This window comes from Coccinella septempunctata, chromosome 4, assembly GCF_907165205.1.
Source record: "Coccinella septempunctata chromosome 4, icCocSept1.1, whole genome shotgun sequence".
NCBI classification, from domain to species: domain Eukaryota; kingdom Metazoa; phylum Arthropoda; class Insecta; order Coleoptera; family Coccinellidae; genus Coccinella; species Coccinella septempunctata.
The window spans coordinates 12,816,688-12,836,724 of NC_058192.1; the positions used below are offsets into that span (position 1 = coordinate 12,816,688).

The 20,037-nt window shown below is 32.6% G+C and overlaps 5 protein-coding genes and 1 long non-coding RNA gene across 12 annotated transcripts; 3 read left to right on the top strand and 3 right to left on the bottom strand.

Moving 5' to 3' along the window:
* Positions 1-596: 596 nt before the first annotated feature.
* LOC123311966 (pseudouridine-5'-phosphatase-like) lies at positions 597-4,287 on the top strand. Of its 4 annotated transcripts, none has more exons than XM_044896110.1 (3): positions 597-877; positions 1,472-1,690; positions 3,834-4,287. In XM_044896110.1, exons 1-3 carry the CDS (start codon positions 808-810, stop codon positions 4,238-4,240), a joined length of 696 nt encoding a protein of 231 aa, XP_044752045.1. In that variant the 5' UTR covers positions 597-807; the 3' UTR covers positions 4,241-4,287. The 4 variants fall into 4 exon arrangements, with proteins under 4 accessions (XP_044752045.1, XP_044752043.1, XP_044752044.1 ...); XM_044896108.1 differs by lacking the exon at positions 1,472-1,690 and adding an exon at positions 3,102-3,323; XM_044896109.1 differs by lacking the exon at positions 1,472-1,690 and adding an exon at positions 1,226-1,444 and having other exon boundaries at positions 610-877.
* Positions 4,288-6,739: 2,452 nt separating this feature from the next.
* On the bottom strand, positions 6,740-7,992 carry LOC123312148 (zinc finger protein 18-like). Of its 2 annotated transcripts, none has more exons than XM_044896401.1 (2): positions 7,761-7,992; positions 6,740-7,699 (listed from the first exon to the last, which is right to left on the bottom strand). In XM_044896401.1, the coding sequence occupies exons 1-2, from the start codon at positions 7,863-7,865 to the stop codon at positions 6,833-6,835; spliced, it is 972 nt and encodes a 323-aa protein (XP_044752336.1). In that variant the 5' UTR covers positions 7,866-7,992; the 3' UTR covers positions 6,740-6,832. The 2 variants fall into 2 exon arrangements, with proteins under 2 accessions (XP_044752336.1, XP_044752335.1); XM_044896400.1 differs by having other exon boundaries at positions 7,758-7,990.
* Positions 7,993-9,867: 1,875 nt separating this feature from the next.
* Positions 9,868-10,948, bottom strand: LOC123311587. The gene is made up of 3 exons (XR_006537502.1): positions 10,662-10,948; positions 10,311-10,592; positions 9,868-10,253 (listed from the first exon to the last, which is right to left on the bottom strand). It is a non-coding gene; the product is annotated as an uncharacterized LOC123311587 (long non-coding RNA).
* Positions 10,949-11,246: 298 nt separating this feature from the next.
* LOC123310817 (platelet-activating factor acetylhydrolase IB subunit beta homolog) lies at positions 11,247-13,171 on the top strand. Its single transcript, XM_044894487.1, has 4 exons — positions 11,247-11,451; positions 11,504-11,710; positions 11,760-11,882; positions 12,014-13,171. The coding sequence occupies exons 1-4, from the start codon at positions 11,386-11,388 to the stop codon at positions 12,293-12,295; spliced, it is 678 nt and encodes a 225-aa protein (XP_044750422.1). The 5' UTR covers positions 11,247-11,385; the 3' UTR covers positions 12,296-13,171.
* A 345-nt stretch (positions 13,172-13,516) lies between these two features.
* LOC123310816 (integral membrane protein 2C) lies at positions 13,517-16,539 on the bottom strand. Its single transcript, XM_044894485.1, has 4 exons — positions 16,350-16,539; positions 15,119-15,354; positions 14,310-14,746; positions 13,517-14,126 (listed from the first exon to the last, which is right to left on the bottom strand). The coding sequence occupies exons 1-4, from the start codon at positions 16,440-16,442 to the stop codon at positions 14,002-14,004; spliced, it is 891 nt and encodes a 296-aa protein (XP_044750420.1). The 5' UTR covers positions 16,443-16,539; the 3' UTR covers positions 13,517-14,001.
* Positions 16,540-16,795: 256 nt separating this feature from the next.
* Positions 16,796-19,866, top strand: LOC123310815 (serine/Arginine-related protein 53-like). Of its 3 annotated transcripts, none has more exons than XM_044894483.1 (5): positions 16,796-17,019; positions 17,087-17,165; positions 17,356-17,460; positions 17,556-18,168; positions 18,294-18,577. In XM_044894483.1, exons 2-5 carry the CDS (start codon positions 17,101-17,103, stop codon positions 18,384-18,386), a joined length of 876 nt encoding a protein of 291 aa, XP_044750418.1. In that variant the 5' UTR covers positions 16,796-17,019; positions 17,087-17,100; the 3' UTR covers positions 18,387-18,577. The 3 variants fall into 3 exon arrangements, with proteins under 3 accessions (XP_044750418.1, XP_044750419.1, XP_044750417.1); XM_044894484.1 differs by having other exon boundaries at positions 17,090-17,165; XM_044894482.1 differs by lacking the exons at positions 17,087-17,165; positions 17,356-17,460; positions 17,556-18,168 and adding exons at positions 19,486-19,613; positions 19,668-19,866 and having other exon boundaries at positions 16,798-17,019; positions 18,294-19,203.
* Positions 19,867-20,037: the final 171 nt, after the last annotated feature.

The window sequence follows — 20,037 nt, forward strand, 5'->3', positions numbered from 1 at the left end:
GAAGGGACATGCGCGAGTCGAATGATCGGAAACGAAAAATTCGAAGGAATTTTTAAGCGAGGAGCCTGCGCGCATTTGCCCCTTCGTTGACAGGTTCGAATTTGAGAAGCGAAGAAGTTGAGGATAGGGGCCGACGTCCCTAATGATACAGGTGCGAAAGTTCATCGGCTCAGCTCACGCATCTGTTCTCTTAGACGAAGGGGATCATTGGACACACTTTATGTTATCGCCAAAATTGAAAGCTTATGTTTTGTCGTGGAAAAAAAACAATAACTGATTACCAAACAATCGCCTCATAACTAGTTGAAATACCGAACTCAAATCTGGCCCACATTGGGTTGATACCGATTAAATCGATGCTAAAAAGAAACTAGTCAACTCAACACATTCAGATTACAAAATGGAAAATTAAAATAGGAGTAGGTAGAGAAAAATAAAGAGAAGAACTTCTGTTCATGAACAGAATCAGATTGCAATCTGATCGCTATTCGAATCAATAGGGTATATAAAAGCTAACCCATTCCTGTAATGATTCTTTTCAGACCCTCATGCCTGATAACACACATAACAACCTAGTGTAACTCTGGTTGCCTACTCTCAGTTTGAGTTATTAAGGAATCGAATAATATTTATGTTGCGTAAGAAAGAGCAGTGCTCTCTTATCTTCCAAAGACTCCTAGCCTAGCCTACCACAATAATCCTCACCGTAATCACTTTTGAAGATTTCAGTCTGAGATCAGTTGGTTCAGTCGCAATCAATATTGTCATATTTCTATAAACAGACGGTCAAGTCGATAGATATTCAAAATGCCTTCTCTGGAAAAGTCATTCAAATGTATTAAAAACGTTATTTTCGACATGGATGGACTTCTTTTAGGTGAGTTAATATCAAACAATTTTAAATATACTATCATACAATATGAATATGAAGCCAGAGAGTAAAATATGATAGTTTAATTTTATGAGGTTCGAAGTTTCATGGCGGAACCACAGAATAGAAAATAAAATGCCACATCTTTCCAGTGGCGTAACTTATGTTGGAAAAAGAAATATGGAATATTTTTTATTGTTTCTCTGCAATATACTAATAATAATATCATCTAGCAAATTCATTTTTGCAGAACCTTATAACAATTAATAATTATGCCACTAGCTGAAAGGAAAGGTTTTCTTTTCAATTCGTGGATACTTCAATGATAGTTCATTTGTTCTAATAAACTTTTAGATACAGAAATTCTCTACGAGAAGGCTTACGAAAATATTATGAACCGATACGAAATGACTTTTCACAAGGACTACCAAATGAAAATTCTCGGTTGCGATACAGATACAATCAACAAATTCTTTGTGGATGAACTAGGATTACCTTGTACATACGAAGAATTTCAATCACAAAAAGATGCTGAAATGGCTGCACTTTCTCCGCATTGCAACTTCATGCCAGGTATTGATACGCTTTTCTTTTTTCCAGACACAGAAACTTATTATAAACAAGCGATTAGCGACATTGCCAGGTCCTTCGGCAAAGTCTATACTTCCGAGGTAATGAACAAGATTGTGGGAACTCCTCAGACCGAAACGTGCAAGATAGCGATAAGAGAAATGAACTTACCTCTGGATCTAGAGCAGTTCAGAGCTCTTTTTATTAAATTATCCTACAGTCGCATGCACAATGTGCCTTTATTACCAGGTTAATAATTTTTTTTGTGAACAAAATACGAATTTTTCGCTCATTAAATTCCATAAAATGTGTCCACATCTCTCGGAATATGAACTGTTGATATTAGTAAAAGTACTCGCATTGAATATAGTACTTCACAAAAGTTGAGGAAGTTCAGATATTTTGAGACACTGATGTTACAAAATTTTCTATTTTTTTTAAACAGTTTTCTAAATATGTCTAAATGTTTTTACTCACTCAATACTAACAGTATAAATACCTACTCACAAAATGTAAGCGTATTACATTAAACCAACAACTTTGGTTCGTTCACAAAACGTTAGATGATCTGATCAACCATATTTGACAGGTTTCCAACAAGAAATATTTCGAAGCTTTTTCAGTTCACTATGAATTTGAAACATATAGCAATCGAAAATCAATAATGAACCTTTAGATAATTCTTAGATACAGGAATGAAGAAGGAATGAAGATCAAACTAAACCGGCTATGTTTCATATGTGCCTGAAAAACAACAAACGTACGGATAGCAAAAATATGCACCTTACCTATACTATGTTCGAAACAATGAGGAAATTGTTATCTTGAAAACAATCAATTTGACAATGTCAAAAAAAAATTGTCATGAAAAATTTCAGTCATGAATTCGTAGCAATCAAACCATTGTAGGCAGTCTTAAACTAATGATTTCATAATGCCTTGCTCACAGTCTTGCACGAAACATAAATCTAAGTTTAAAAAAGTCACAACAATCATCTTTGATATGGATGGTACCCTATTGGGTGAGTCGAAAAAGTTGAAACGTTATCTTTGACCATGCAGCTCTCACTCTTACTCAATGACAGAATGTTATTAGGAGAAAGTGAAGTGAATCACATTCGAACTTTCATTTATTTCAATCTGAAGATGTGACAGTTTCCAAAATTTGTCGTGTTGGAATGTATTGATGATCACATGATTCCAATAATATGGACCTGCCGATGCACATCTGTTTTATTGAAAAAATCTTCATAAAGTAATTCACTCTATTTTTTTCACTCAGATCAACAAGGAATGTAAAAATTGTTACGATAAAGAACTGAATAAGGCGAACGCCACGAATCCAGTCGCGATCCTCCAATATAATATCAAAGAGGAATCTGCAGGCAATAAAAATTTCATCTCATGAGTCAAAATTCACGTAAATTATTCACAAAATGTTGTCACCGCAGTCTTTCTCCTAACTAAAATTTGTCAATTATGTCGCAAGTATACTGTGATTTCAGTCCTTCAATTTTTGCTACCTTGTTTCTGCGTTAACTCTCATGATAGAACAATTTTTTCAAATGACCCCTTACTTATTCTAAATAAGGAGAAGATAGACTCGAGTAGAAACAGTAAGAATAAAATGTTGTTCGAAAAAAAACAATTACTTTTTTAGACACAGAAATTTTATATACAAAAGCTTACGAGAACATTTTACTGAGAGAATTCAAGATCAAAATGCCGAAAGATTTCAAATCTAAAATAATGGGACTCAATACAGACAAAGTCAACGAGAAATTCATTGAAACTTTCAAACTTCCTATCACGGCTGAAAAGTTTCAGGAAATCAAAGATAAGGAACTGAACGCCCTCCTTAGCAAGAATGAGAAGATGCCAGGTATTACCGAATCATTTCATACATTCTGCATTTATTTCTGTTTCATTAATATCTTTTGGAATTGAGCACAAACAAAAAATTATGATCTCATATCATTATCACCTCCCGAAAATCTTCATAGTTTTCGTTCCAAGATACATATGTAAAGATTTCAAAAACGCAATAACCCTTTTATTTTTAAATGACGAATATGACTTCAGCGACAAATCACTTAAAATGTCTTTGCTGTCCGAGTATGGCCGTGCTCGTCAATTTAAGCTAATGAAATTATTAACGAGTATCGTTAATTTTTTACATCTGCAGTCTTGCACGAAAATTCCTCAAGTTATCTGAAAAACTACCCGGCCCCTTCAAATATTATTTAAAGTTTCATTGTACATTGATTTATTGCGAAAATTCGAAAGTTGTCGAAACTAAATAAAAATATACAAAAAGCGTTTTATCAAAGCTTAAAATGATGTATAATAATTCATCAAGAAGTACACAAAAATAAATTTATCGACTTTGTAGGAGCTAAAAAACTAGTGGAACATTTGCACAAGAAAAATATACCTATAGCAGTGGCAACATCTTCTGGACAGCAGAGCTTCGACCTGAAAACTCAGAATCACAAGGAATTTTTCAAACTATTCAATCATATAGTTCTTGGCAGTTCTGATCCTGAAGTCAAGAAGGGAAAACCAGCTCCGGATATTTTTTTGGTGTGTGCCTCTCGTTTTCCCAACAAACCAAAACCCGAAGATTGTTTAGTTTTTGAAGATTCGCCCAATGGCGTACAGGGGGCAAAAGCTGCTGGAATGCAAGTGGTGATGGTGCCTGATCCAAATTTGGACAAAGAGCAGACCAAAGACGCTACATTAGTACTCAAGTCTTTGGAAGAATTCAAACCAGAGGCTTTTGGGTTGGCCTCCTTTTAATAATAAACTGTGGTGAATTTTCTGACAAGTAAATATATTCAAAACAATATTCTTTTATTACATGCCCTGATTCAGCACGCATTGCTATTGCAGAATTTTCGACGCTGATGTCTTGATTGATATTTGACATTTAAAATTTATAATTTTAATGTTTGTACATCTGGTTAACATCAGACATCTCACTTTTCTCAATCTTTTTTTAAGTTGTTTCCCATAGGCCTCCAAGGCCAAGATTGTTACCAGGGATGGTCGATTTTCGCTTGATTTCTTTCGCGATCGGCGAGACGCAGCGGTTTGGACAAAAAGACCTTTTTCCAGAACCTCTAAATCCGCTCCTCCCTTACCTTACCACTCAATCTCAGTGGTGACAACATTAATTTGTATATGTATACCGACTAAGTGCGGCGTTTGAAAGCAACTTATATTTACACTCGGACATAAAACTATCCTGCAATATGTTCAACTCAAAAATTGAACTTTGTTCACATCAGGCAGTTTACACCACCTACAATTTCGAAAAATGCTCTTCATCTCCATTAAGTTGTTCCATAATCTATTTAATTTGAGAACACAATATGGAGAGTTTCAAAGTAAGAATAAGTGGTTATTATAGAGCTAAGAACATTTGCGACACAAAAATATTTAATTAAAAAAAAATGGCACGGACTTTCCACAGATACAGAAGAATAATGAAGGAAGAGATGTATACAGGGTGTGGCGTAATGAATGGATAATATTGAGCCAGGGTGTAGAGGACTCTATGGCGGTTCAGAAAAATATATTTTACGTTTAGTAAAAGTGCCTTAGTTTTCGAGATATTGGAGATTTTCGAAAATTCAAGAGAATTACACCCTTCGCCACTCTTTTTGCAGGCAAGACTCCAAATGAAGGGATGTTTTCAAACTGTTTTTTGGATAGTATTCCTGGATAGATGCGCTATCGAATGTAAATTATTTTTTTTGAGGCGCATGAATAGTTTTTCATAAATAAAAGAATTAACTCAAATTTTTCGTTTTGCTTATTTTTTTTCATAAGTTCAAACTAGCGCGGTGTAAAAAATAATATGGTTACCTAAGAGCCAATGCAAGAAAAAACATGCCAGTTTCATTGAGATTCCGAAATGGTATAACTCTCTGTATTCTCAGCATTTGATACAAAATAAATTCCTATTGCAATCAGTTGAGGCCTAGTTTAATGTAAACAGTGTTTTCTAAAATTTTTAGCATCTAAAATGAGAAATGCAAGCAGAATGAAGCAATCGTCTATAAGAAGGTATAGAGCATTTACTGAAGCTCATAATGGCCTCTTAGAGATTCTTTTGTGATATTTAATTCAATGAAACGATACTCATTTTGAAATTGTTGATATCTATGCAATAGATATGATTTATTAGAAAGTGTAGACTATAGAGTATGTATCAGAACTCATGGTGGTCAATTTAAGCATCATTCGTGATTTGTAAAACTTTATTCAATGAAACGATATTTTAAAATTGTTATTTTTTCTCGTTTTCTTTTATTATTGAACCCCAACGTTGTGAAATCAATATTTTCAAGTTATGCATTAAATTTCAGCATTTTTGTAACAACGGTCTTGATTCAAAGTAATAAAAATTGACTAATTTTCAGCTATTTTTCTTAATTACAAAAGTGCTAAAATTCACTTCGTTACTTGAAATTCGCTTAACAACTATTAACTTTATAACTATAGGGCTTAATAATGAAAGAATACGAGGGAAAAAAACAATTTTAAAATATTGTTTAATTCAATCGAGTTTTACAAAAAGTGTTCAAAGTGTGCATCAGGAGCTGTACTAGATGCTCTACAACTTCTTATGAATAATTGCTTTATTCTGCTTGCAAGTCTCATTTCAGTTGCTAAAAATTACAGAAAAAGGCTTACGTCAAACTCTGCCTTGACTCATTGTAATAGAAATTTATTTTGTATTTAATGCTGAAAATAGAGTGAGTTATACCATTTCAGAATCTCAGTGAAACAGACATGTTTTCTCTCGCTTTGGCACTCAAGTAACCATATTATTTTTCACACTACGCTGGGTTGAACTTAGGAAAAAAAATAAGCAAAACGAAAAATTTGAGTTAATTCTTTTATTTATGAAAAACTATTCATGCGCCTCAAAAAAAATAATTTACATTCGATAGCGCATCTATCCAGGAATACTATCCAAAAAACAGTTTGAAAACATCCCTTCATTTGGAGTCTTGCCTGCAAAAGGAGTGGCTAAGGGTGTGATTTTCTTGAATTTTCGAAAATCTCGAAAACCAAGGCACTTTTACTAAACGTAAAATATATTTTTCTGAACCGCCATAGAGTCCTCTACCTGCAGGCTCCATATTATCCATTCATTACGCCACACCCTGTATTTTCACACAAATTATTTTCTAGAAAACATAGTCATCTTATCCCCAAATTACAGTATATTCTATAGGTCTACAATGAGAAATAAGGCACCGATTAATTTGTCAGAAACTCAACAGCAAGAAAGAAAAAGTATATTTAAAATTTATTTGATTCAATGTATAGTTCTTATAAAAGGTGTTAAATCAGTTGAAACAAAGTTAACTACAAAGTTTACCTAGCTAAATGTTTTCTCAAATGTCTATTCAAATTTGAAACAGTCCCACAGTATCTTAAACAATAATTACATATAAGATCATGACTTTGAAAATAGTGCTTCCTAAAATTAATAAAACTTCTAGAGACAAAGTCACATGAATTACAAAAATATCTTCCCCATTTACAATGAGTATTATGTTTTTTAGTCATATGATTATTTAATTCCTTGAAAGTCTTCTTATCAGTCAAACAAAAGAAACAAGATGCATTCAGATCTTTACAATGAGGGTGAAAATTCTGGTAATGTTGAAGGATTAATGATGTGTTTTTTGATTTGAACCTACATATCAAGCACGAATACAATTCCTCATTCTTTTGGTGGTTAGTATATAAGTGATGAATAAGTTCATTTAAGCTGTTCAAAGATAGGCTACAAGTTTTACAAGAATTTTTATCAAATCGTACTTCCACTGTATTTTTAACTATTTTGGACTTTTTTGAGGATTTACACTTAGAAGTGGTATTAGGTTTAATAGTGATACTTTTTATAGGGTTGAAAGGTGGTTCAGATAAAATCACATATGGATTACAGTTTTTTCCTGACAAAGGCACATGTGTATTCAATGGAAGTTCAGTACCTTCTTGAACAGAAAGACTATCATCCATTTGCTGAGAACCTTCTTCCAGATTAGTTGGTATTAATCGAGTTTCTTCTTTGTGGATAAAATCACTCAAGCCTTCATCATCACATATTCCATCATTCGCTATTATTTTTTCAAAGTGATTTTGAACTTCCAAACATTTCTTTTTAAAGTTAAGCATCTGCTCCAATTTATTATAACATTCTGGACACAATACAGGGTTGTTAACCAGTTTAATATTCTAAAAATTATTATTATTTGGCAAGCAGAACATAAAAAATTAATTACCACCTTATTACCACCTCAGGAATACAAAACTGTATTATATCTGTTACATGTTGAGAAAAAAGTAATGTTTCTTCCGGTTTGCAACTCACAAAACATAGTCTACAATAATAAGTAGACATTATAGGAAAGCAACTTTTTTATTCCAACTTTTTCATTCGAATCTTGCAAATATTGTAATCAATTATGTTTTTGTGATCTTTATTTGTGTTCTGTGTTTGAAATCAAAGATCCATAGACTAAAATGTCTATGCAAAGATCCAAACAAAGAGGCCTCTCCTCTCCTAACCAGAGATATAAGGCGCTTTCTTTTTGGTGCTTCATGCACCGGTACAGCTCCGGGCTTCTCGCCCCTGAGCTGTTCCAAATAAAACGGTTATTAGTGCGCCAACTGCGCGCAGCGAGTTGGATGATCAGCTGTTGAGCAAAATGACAAGAGACAAGTCCGGATTCGCGGTTCTTTGGATTATTTGTTTTCAGTTTGACGTTAAAGTCGTTGATTATTAATAAGTTTCACTATTTTTTCGAAATCTATTGCCATATATTTGGTTGCAAAACTTGATTTACCGGGTAAACATTACCCTTTCTTTGCTATGGAGAGTAAAAATATACGAAATACTGGATATGTCTGTAGATATAAAACTTGAAAAAATTATTTAACAATGATTTCATCTCTTAAAGCTTCGTTAATAATCCTCTTTGGTAAAAGTAGGTAAAGAGTGTTCTGATTTTACAAAAATTGCATTCAAGTACGTGAAATATCAACTTATTTGAAAAGAAATGCTACATTTTCACTGATGGGCGCTACTAAACTAAAGCTTGTCGTTTATTCATTTGATCGATCTCTAAAAATTATGCATTCATGAAAAAAATGATTAGTTCACTCTTCAAACCTGAAAGAACGAATCCTATCTTCATTCAAAATCATTCAGTTCTAATTCCATCTAACATTGATTCTTTATTCATTTACTCAACAAAAAAACTAACTGACAGCTTCAATTGACGAAAAAATCAATCTTAGGTGGTCCATAAGGTGTATTACAGCCTTTTTATAGTATTAATCCACAAATTTCAACAATACACGACTTCTAATATTTGTTGACATATGTAAACATAACCAAAAAGTTTGTTTACGGGCTTCAAGCCCTCGACGTGCACCAGCATTTCGGTTGGTGCAAGAGGGGGCAGGGGAAGGGAACGCGAGCTGCTCCGGTGCTTCACGCCCCAATCAAAAAGAACGCGTCGGTGCTCGAGTGAGATGCACCGGAGCTGCCCAGGAGCTGCTCAAACGGTCAAAAAGAAAGCGTAAATAGAAGGGGGGAGATTGAGCTTCAAGCTGCGCGAACTGGCTAAAATTGAAGGCCGCCATTTGTCAGGAAATATATACAGCACCGCCTAAAAGTGATAGCATGTGGCAAGAGTTATATACAGGGGGACGTAAAATTCAGAATTTGAATGTTATGATTTCGTTGATAACAGTACTTGAAATTATGTGATTTCGGTCAATTCGTTTCTTATTTATTCAGTACAATACAAAATGAATACCAAAAATGTCAACGAAGGAAAAAATTTTTTGTTTTATGTATTCTGGTGAATATAATGAGATGTCCAAATATTGAACATATCATCTAAACCAATGAATCCTTTTGAATTATATTCAAGCGTTTGTAACCAACGATGAATTTTAATTTAATTGTCTTTTCGTCTTTTCTAAATAGGTAACGTTTTCAAAATAAAATCCATGATTTCGAAGATTCTAGCAATTTGGTCTTATGGGGTAGTTTGATATATATAGACTTCGAAGCGTCACCAATATTTGGTTTGTTCCAGAATCGCTTCTTTTCACTACTGTTCCCTAATTACGATCAGAGGAAAGTACCCTGAAAAATTGCTCGCCCACTTTCCTTCGAGATGCAATTCTGGAACTCTGCTTTTAAGTTTTAATTTTTATTTTCTGTTTCTAAGGAAACACGATTTTGTCTATCTGAAGGACAATAAATTTTTTGCACAAAGTGGATAAATTGATCTGATATTTTTTATTGGAAGTAAGACATGATATGATGAAAGCTAACAAGTCGATAAATTTTTCAGTAGCTACAGGCATTAAATATTGCAAGAAAAAAACATTTTTCTATTCATTTTATTTATACAATATTGTATATCCAGTATCGATTGCTGCATAAAATCAACTGATGAAGTCTTCTAATTGCAGAACCTTGAATTTTTCAGTATAAACTTTTTACAGATTGAATATTCTAATTTTAAAATGAGATCTGGCAATATTTTTCACTAAGAGAAAGCCATAATGTCTTCCAATCACTGAAGAATATAAAAAATGTTCTTTCAAGGAAGGGAACAAATCATCAACTCGATCATAAAATTTTTGGGATTGAATTGTTGCAAATGCTTCGAGAAAATTTTCATCTCTTGAAACTCTATTTTCAGTTGAAATCATCAAATTCCTGATTGACATATCGTTATAATTCCATATGATGGTACATGAAGTCCCTCTGAAACAAACAAAAAATAAAATCATCTCAGTTTCATATTAAATTATCTCATCTTACCTTGATTTTTGAAGAATATTACAATTCCCTCAAGACTGGAACTTTTAGGGTCACAGTATCATTCTCTACATTTTTTAAATGTCTCTTCATCAATGTGGCACTGAATCAAAAGATTTCTCCCAATGATGGGCAGCATTTTCAGAAATACGTTGATCTTGTCTCAAAAAGTCCATCACTTCTTTCATGTGTTGTATTTTATTTTTAAGAGACTTAATTGTATTACCTTCTATATGGAGTTTTTTCAATTCGATGAGTCTTTTCATCAATTTTGAAGGAGAAATACTGAAACAAGTTTAAAAAATTTGTAAACCTATCAAAGATATTCAAAAATTGATATAATTTGGAACTTACCTATAATTGTGAAGTAAGCCATCGTAAATATCCTGCTATTCAGCGAAAAAAGCTAATAAAACCACACGAATCCGCTGAATATCACCAAAAATACGTTCATATTTGTTATTATTGTTTACATTCTTTTGACTTGACAGCAGGCAATGGCAGCTAAATGACAAGAATATTCACTAAATTGTTAGACCGTGATCATAATACCGTGCTATGACCTGACAAATGGCGGACCCACTTTTGTCCCATGAAAATAGGATGCGCAGTGGTCGAAGCTCAATCTCCCCCCTTCTATATCTCTGCTCCTAACCAAACATAGAGAAAAGGAAAGAGGTCCATAGACAAACTTAGGTATATTAGCATAGACAAAGTATGTATATTATGTTATATATTATATTATATTATATTATGTTATATTAGTGTTCTGTGCTTAGGTCAGAGCATATTTTTTGCAGAGATATATCTCTGATTTTTTGTCTATGTCTTTGTCTATGGGTCAGAGAATCATTGAACTCTATTCTCATAGAGTTCAATTCTCTGGCTCTGTAATCTGTGATCTCTGACCAGAGAGTCTTAGGTTCTACTCTGTAATCTGTGGCTTAGGTCTATGGAGAGAACATAGATCATGATGCTATAGAATTCAGTACCGTACTTAATCCAATTTTACAAAAAATCTTTTGAAATAATTTGTTTTCCCATAGCAGAAAAAAATCGGGGTAACCAAAATCGGAAAATGAATCCTTGCAAAATACCAACTGCCGTAGAAGATACTGAGGGGGATAATAGATGGATAAGTATTGTAAGTAAATTCCAGGTTATAATTTAATGAATTCAACATTTCCATTTTACAGCACAATCGTTTCCTCTCAGAAACAAGGGAAAAGGATGCTGACGTTATTTTTATAGGCGATTCAGTAATACAGGCTCTACAGCATTGTGAAGCTTGGAACGAATTATTTGCCCCTTTGCATTGTTTGAATTTTGCTATTCACAGGGATAAAATAGAAAATGTTTTGTGGCGTTTGAAGAATGGGGAATTAGACCACATCAAGCCCAAGGTACTGGTTTATAGCCAGAAATTCACTTTAAAAATGCAGCCTTTTCTAGGTGGTTGTTCTACATGTTGGAACAAATAATCATCGAAATTCAGCAGATGAAATTTGTGAGGGTATATTAGAATTGATTGAAATAATCAGAGAAAAACTGCCCGATGTCTATGTTGTAGTTCCTGTAAGTATGGCTATGTGTCTGAAATATTTTCAAGGAATATAGAAAAAGTATACTGTTACTTGTATAAGTATGTTGCAGTTATTATGGCACGAGTTAATAACCTTACCAAATCTTTTGACAATTTTTTGCAGACTCTTCTCCCTAGAGGTCAATATCCGAATTTAATTAGAGACAAATTAAATAAAGTGAATGATTTACTACGTGAAAAATTATTGTGCAAACCAAAGATAGAATTCATAAGAATAGATGGTGGTTTTGTTTTACCTGATGGATCAATCAGTCATCATGATATGTATGATTATTTATTACTTACAAATTCAGGATGTCGTAAGGCTTTTAGACCAGTACATGAGTTGTTAGTTCAACTACTAAATGAGGGTGAATTGGAGAAAGATTTGAGTCCTTCTGAGTGAAGTGGTGCCTAATTTCCCACGTCAGTTGAAGTGCAGGATTGGACTTCCAAGTTGAGTATATTTTGTTTTTTCAGTGAAAAAGTGTATGAAAGTTCATTTTCTCTCAGTTAGGTGTTTTGGTTTTTCAAATAATAATAAAAATTGTTCTATTGAATATCTTAAGCCCTGTGAATTTATACCTCTAATAAGAAATAATTTTTTTTTATTGTATGGCATATTATATCTTATTCTATTTTTTATTTGACTAATAATTGTCCTAGATTTGAGACTGAATTGTCACACACTAGCATGTATATTTAACTGCTTGTTTTTGTTTATATTATATAGATGTAAGTAAGTATATTGTAATAAGCATCTAGTAGTGAATCCAAAAGTACTTCAGAAAACTGATACCCTTCCATGTTTATTTAATCATCCCCATTCAAAAGCTTTCAAATGATCTGTTAAAAGTCTTATCCATGTATGAAATTTCGATTGAATTTCAGTTATTTGCTTCTGCCAGACAGACCAAACATCTACTTATGTACGAATTTCGATTGAGAGCCTTAATAATTATGCGGAATTGTATTTTGAAAAATACTATTTATTGAAATTGTGATAATCGCGTTTAATTTTTCACGCACTAGACTTTAAGGACATTGATTCATTTGAAAATTATAAACGATTTCATTAGAAATTGCTGCTAGTCTTCGTATGAGTGTCTTGTCAGTTTATTTGTTCAACAACTTTAAAAATATTATCTAGTTCTTTTTTATTTTGTTTACTGTACATTCCAACCAAAGTGTTTTATAAAATGTATTGAATATTATGAACAAAAAATTTATTTCATTTGTATACATGAATTTCTTGAGTTATATAATAAATTATTGCATTTTATTCGATGTACTTTCAAAATAATCACTTCATGTTTCCACTCCCAATCATGCAGGGTGAAACGTTCGGAAGCTCTTGTTTATTGAATATTCAGCATATCGCATTTTCCAAGTAACGACGCTTTGTAAATTTTTATCGTTCGCAATATGAAAATATTCTTTTTAACTGAAACCACCAATAATCATTTCTATTTGGACTAATGGTAATGACGTGATTATGTCTTTTTACAATGAAATATTACACAAGCCAAGCCGCGGGTTCAAGCTACTACACAAATACCTGAAATTTCCTGAACATGCTCATATAAAAGAGGGATTGTTTTGTAGGGGAAAATAATAGAAAAAGAAATATTACTATCAATATATTCATTTTTATAATGACGAAGAACAATTCAATAAACATCATCTCAATAAGTGGAATTATGAATAAAGCACCCATTCGGAATAAAACATAAAATATTTAACTTGTTAATGAGCAAAGTTTAAAATTATATTTCCTAATTGAAAATTCCAAGCATAAGAGACTACTATTGATTTGAAAGATTTTCTTTCAGTTATAACATTTGAAATTGATATAATTTATCCAAAAAAGTAAACTTGATTATCACATAAACACACGATAATTTTGTTAATATATTTTCATAGCTTAAATTTCAAGATCACATGCAAGAATATAGAGCTCAGTATTTTGTACAATATCAATACCATTTCTATAATATGAACTACGTCAACAATTAAAACATTTATATATAAATTTATTTGTAATAAAAGCTCAGTGGCCACAATATTACGATATGCATCTAAATACATACTCATGTGAATCTACAAGTTGAATTAAAGTCCACCTTTTTCGAATTTTTCAACATCGCTGAAATTGACAATGTCAATTTCGGTTATTCCCTTACCAGAGAATTGGGCAAACTTTGCTTCTGATTTCAATTCGGCCGACCTCTTCACCACTATAAAATAAAGGTTCAATGAGAAATCAACTATTCAAATCATGTATGAAAACAAGGCTTTAAATTTTTTATTATTATTTTGAATTTTGAAAACAAAAAGCATTTTTTGATTCTTTCATATTGCTGTAAAAGTACTGAATAAATCTCAAATTGAAGGATGTGTTAAAAAATTTGTCAACTCACCTCTTCCAACATACTTCTCCAATTTGTAAATCGGCATACCCTCACACTCCTCTGCGATGTAGTTGCCAATGCTCTTTGTATCCTTAATTGGGGGCAAAACAACATGCATGGTCTCTTTCACAACTTGAGTATCAACTTTGTAGTATCCATCCCACATCTTCACAATCAGATCATATAAAGTTTTTGGCGGTAGAACATGTCCTCTGTTTAAGGGCATCACGAAACACCTTCGAGCAGTAACATCTATGATACCTGTAGTATTAGAGTTGAAATCGTGAATGAAGCGTCCTTTCCGGCCATCGCTGAAGTCGGGAACATCGATTTTCTCGAAATCATTGACCAAATCGATTTCCAAAGCCTCTTGAAGTTCATTGTTGGAAAAACGGTCTCCAATCAGCTTTTGATAGAAGGGGAGTTCTGAATCTGAGACGTAGGCGCTACAAATATTCCATTACTTAATTGGAGAAATAAAAAAGCAGAAATGTTCTAGAAGCTAGAGTCAAAGTGATCATTGATTATTCAAATTCAATAAACAGGTGTCCCAGTGGGTGTGCCCTTCAGACATTTACAGAAAAATATACATATAATGTTATTATTGTTATAAATGTATTACTGTATTGTTTGAAAATTAGGCAGATGACCAGTAACACTGCTAATGAATATCAACTCGCCTATTTCAAATGGAAAACCTCAAATATTATCACATTTTCGAAAGTATTTACAAATCTGAAATGTTGAATACTTTTTAGGGTTATTCGCCTTTTATATATATTTATTTTGAGTTGCAAGTGAAGGCTTGTAAGACTTACTTTTGGCTTCCAATTCTAAGAGTTCCATTATATCGTGGGATGTTGATATACTGTCGATGAATGAACTTTTGATGAATGAACTGTCGATAGAAATACAAGCCACTGATGATGCCAATGCTCACAACGATCAAAGCAGCAAACAACAGGCCCAACACAGTCGAGTTTGAAACTCGGCGAGCTCTAGCATTCAGGAAAACAATGTTGCCATTCTGGGCCTCAGCTTCTTTTTTGGCAGCCTTTATCCAAAAAAAAAGGAATTCAAATAAAAATGTGAATAGGTTTAAAAAATTTCATATGAGATTTCCAGATCTCTTGGTAGCATTAATCTCAATAGTGAATCTTTATCGTTGAGTATTAAACTTTAATATTATTATATTTAATATTCAATGTGAATATGAATATCTTGGGATAATATTTTTTTTCTTCTTTACAATTCTCCCTGCCTTCATCAAAATTGAGGAATTTAGCACAAAATATTGATTTGTGAGTTAGAATTGATAATATGTATTTCATTCTGGGTTTTTTCATCTCTCATTAATGATTCTGTAATTGTTATTCTTGAGAATGCATAGTAATACAGCAAGTTCTCTCTTGAAGATTCAGACCAATAATTTGATTAAGAAATTTCTAGACAAACTTGGTAATGACCTTTTTTGCAATTAACAAACAATAGTGAGTAATTTTACTTTCTAATAGGAGCAGAAATTATTGAATCTCACTAATAAGCTGAGCCAGTAGAAGAAAAAAACTCGCTATTAATCTATTGAGGTAAAAAATATAAAAATAGTCTGGTTTTCCCTGAAATATTGTTAAGGATGAAATGATATGTGTGAATAAAACATGGTGCTAGAAAATTAATATTCAAATAATGCATCAGTGAATTTTTGAATATGAACAATATTTATACATTGCTTTTGCATTGAAATAAATTCTGTTACTCGAAATATACCTGAACGAATATTTTAAAGTTTCATTTAATTAAACTGCAGGTACTTTTCTCTTCCAATATCTGAAACACGAGATATAAAAACAAGAATCTTTTACATTCATATATTCCTCGAATTGTGTTTCAGATAGTGGAAACGAAAACCCATAGGAAGTTTTCAAAATGCAATGTATCTCCAGAAATGTTCGAAATGTTGAAAGGAATTGAATGTTGATTTCTGGCAAGTGCAAGATATATTCATTCGTATTGATGAAATGAAAAATATAATGGGTGGGCTTGTCTCACCTCTGTACTTAGTGCCAATTGATCAGCAGAAACCAGTGGCACAATAAGTTTATCTCCTTTCTTATCACTAAACGGTGTAATTAATATAGTCATTATGGCAAATAATTTATTCAATACGCCAAAAAAATTGTTTATTGATCAATAAAGCACCTCAGTACTTTGTTCTGGAATAAACGTCAATCTGTCAAACATCAAAACAAATAAATATCGTGTAACCATAGACATTTCCCAAAATTTCAAACCCTAATTAATTGGCCCCCCAACAAAATAATGAATACTATAAACCACAATATTTTCTCTTATCTTTTGAGCTAGGTAATCCTGTGAGAGGCAATATTATACGACTGAATCAATAGATCTGTTCTGTAATCTCATCTTCAGATACTTTTTTGGATTTTGATACATCTGTCCTGAGACAGGTTTTGTCTCTGCATCTGTCTGTGTTCATATAACCAAAAACCAGGGACAAATCTGCCAAAAACTGTCAAATCTACCCGTTCTCTCAAAAAATCGAAGTTTTTGGTACGCCGTTCGATTCATTTGTAATGTTAAATGCTGAAATTATTTGTAATTTTCAAACCTCTTCATTATCAGGTCGCGAGCGTGTGACTAGTATGATATAAATTTTCGAGGAATTCGGGGGATATACTTCACTCGATCTTCAAGAAAGGTAGAAAATCAAATTCAAACCCTCTTTGAAATATAATTTCGTTGTGAAATAACTTTTTTATAATTAGTAGATAAATCCAAGATGGGTAAGTATTCCAGCGATTCAGATACAGAAAAGTACAGCAGTAAAAGTAAACGTAGGCACAGGTAAGACGGGTCTTCATTCTTTAGGATACAACTGAGTATTGGCACTAGGCACTCTAAACTGTTACCTATTTTCTAGATAATATTATCTTCCATTTATATAATTTTTCATTGACATGTTTAGAAGGAGTGACCAAACTCTTGAATGATATACCAAGAAACACAATTGATGTTCATTAATATTTTCCTGCAGATCATCATCTAGTTCAGATGATTCAAGAAGTAGAAGGAAAAGAGACAAAAAAGTAGATAAATACAAAACTAGAAGTAGAAGTCGTGAACGGTACTCTAAGAACTCGTAAGTTATACTATCATCAGTACAGTAATTTCATATCTCTGAGCATGGTGATCAGTAATAAGTAGGAAATACAAGTATTTTGTTGAACATTTTAGATCTTACAAGTCCCATAAATCAAGTTCAAGAAGATCACATTCAAGTGAAAGATCTAGCTCCAGAAGACATCGTTCTTATTCAAGAGATCGTAAAAGGTCACCATCTAGAGACTATAAGAGATCCAACTCAAGAGAAAGAAGAAGGTCTCACTCAAGAGAATATAGAAATTCTGCTTCAAGAGACAAACGAAGGTCATCATCTAGAGGAAGAGATAGATACAAAAGATCCAAGTCAAGAGACTCCCATAAATCAAGAAGATCTAGATCCAAATCATTCATTCGTGAATATGTTGGTAAATCAAAAAAAAGATCATCTTCCAGCTCTTCAGACAGTTCACAGACATTGAAAAAATCAGTGAAAGCTAAAGAGCCCATGAAAACTACTTTTAAAGATAAAGATTTTTCACACCTAAAGCAAAAGTGCCTGGAAAAACTGGATATCTCAGTTGATAGTGCTGTTATAGATGAAATAAATAATGATGGATTCACTCAAAAACAGTTTCAATCTAGTACGAATAAAAAGATGGATAATATTGTTATAGATCTTCAGAAGCAAACAATTAAAGTTCCAGAAGTAGAACCAGTTGAACCTGATAGCATATTTCATAGCAATGTAGGGTTGATTTCCATTTTAAGTATTTTGGCTTCTGAGCTTAAGGAAGATTTTAAAATATCCTTAAGGCATTTTTGATTGTTTTCACAAACTTTTTTGTGCTTATGTATATTTATTTTTTACAGTTATTTATGAATGAAGAAACAAGAATGGAAAAATGGGTGAAAGAACTCTATTCATTCAGGCAGAAGGCTCTACAGAAAGGAATTAAGAATTGAATGTATCCAGTGATGGCATTCAAACTTTACCCAGCACTTGGCTGCTTCCTAGCCATCATTTTATATATTGTGTCCATGTTTAAACATCCTCTGATAGAAAAGTGTGAAGTAGATAAATGTCCACTCTGTTATGGAACCAATATGTGTGATAGTATGAACAATTCTGAAATAGAGTTGGATTTCTCTTCGTTTGACAGGGTATTCAATAACCTTTTCAGTGTAAAAAATGTATTTTATGGTAAATTCAAAGACTCAGAAGTGGTTTTGAAAAAGTTGGGACAAGATGAGGAGCTAGTGAAAGTGTTGACTATGGTTAAAACCTTAAGTACAAGTAAATATAGAGACTTTTTAGTGAATAGTGTTTTAGATACATTTTATAAAAAAGACAATGTGAATGTTAAAGACTTTCATGTGTGTAATTTAGAAACAGCAGAGTACTTACTAGAATATCTTTACCAAAAAGGTCTAACTTTAGAACAAATTTGGACGATTAAACAAGTGAATGTTGAACCACTATTACTGAAAGTGTTCAAACATGAAAAAGGCTGGCCTGTTCCAAAGTATTTTGGGGCCTGTGGACGAATGATTGTACAGAGTTATTGTGGTGTTAATTTGAATTATGTTGAGAAATATTCTTGGATTGAAAGAGCTACCATAGCTGTTGGTATTATAAATGCTGCAGAAGATTTCACAACAGCACATCAAACTTTTAGTCTTTACTTGACAGATATCTCGCCGGATAACATAGTTGTTGATCATAATTTGAATGTTTATTTCATTGATTTGGAGAATGGCATTTTACAAATGAGGAATGATAGTGAGTTGATATTTTTTTTAGTTGCAGGAATGCCCATTAAGATTTAATAATCCATGAAAATTGAAAACTGTCATTTTCAAAGGGAATAATTGAGGGTTAACATTTTAATGGAGCATTAAATTTTAACAGATAACTGAAAATAAAAGATTGCTCTATGGTTCTTTGATTTATATAAAATTTTTCATTTATGAGAGCTATTTTGGATATATCATGCTCATTAGAATTATGTTAAATCATCATAGCTTTTACCTTTTTCTTTGCCATATCTTCGTTATGTTTTAGGTATGGAAAAATTCAATATAAAAAACCATCACCGAAGTAGGAATTTTGAAGATGAACCATACGCATTTTCTACTGATGACATCTGTTCGTATCAGCTTAGTGATCACAATATATACAGTGTTTGTAAAGTGTGTAGTTTGATTCTGATTGTGGTAGGGAGAATTAAGCAATTATTTTTTCAGCTACTACTTTCATCTAAAACACCGTGGCCAATGATGAAAGGAGGATTATTGCATTCTCCTCCCAATTCGATAAGAGGTCACGATTTGTTCAAATATATCGAGTTGTGTGTTGAGGCTGATGACAAAATTAATAGATTTGCTGTTATGAAAGTCATTGTAAATATTTTGAGGGACATATTAAATATGAGTCATAAGTAAATTAAGGTTTTTTTCTCTTAACCATAATTTGGAATTAATGTGTGTTCAAAAAATATCTTTGTCAAATATACTGTGGAACATGTTTTATATTCTGCAAATATCTGAATTATCATCGATGTGGCAACGTAACTGCGAATTACGGAAAATTACGTGCCTTTGAGGCGCAGCCTAC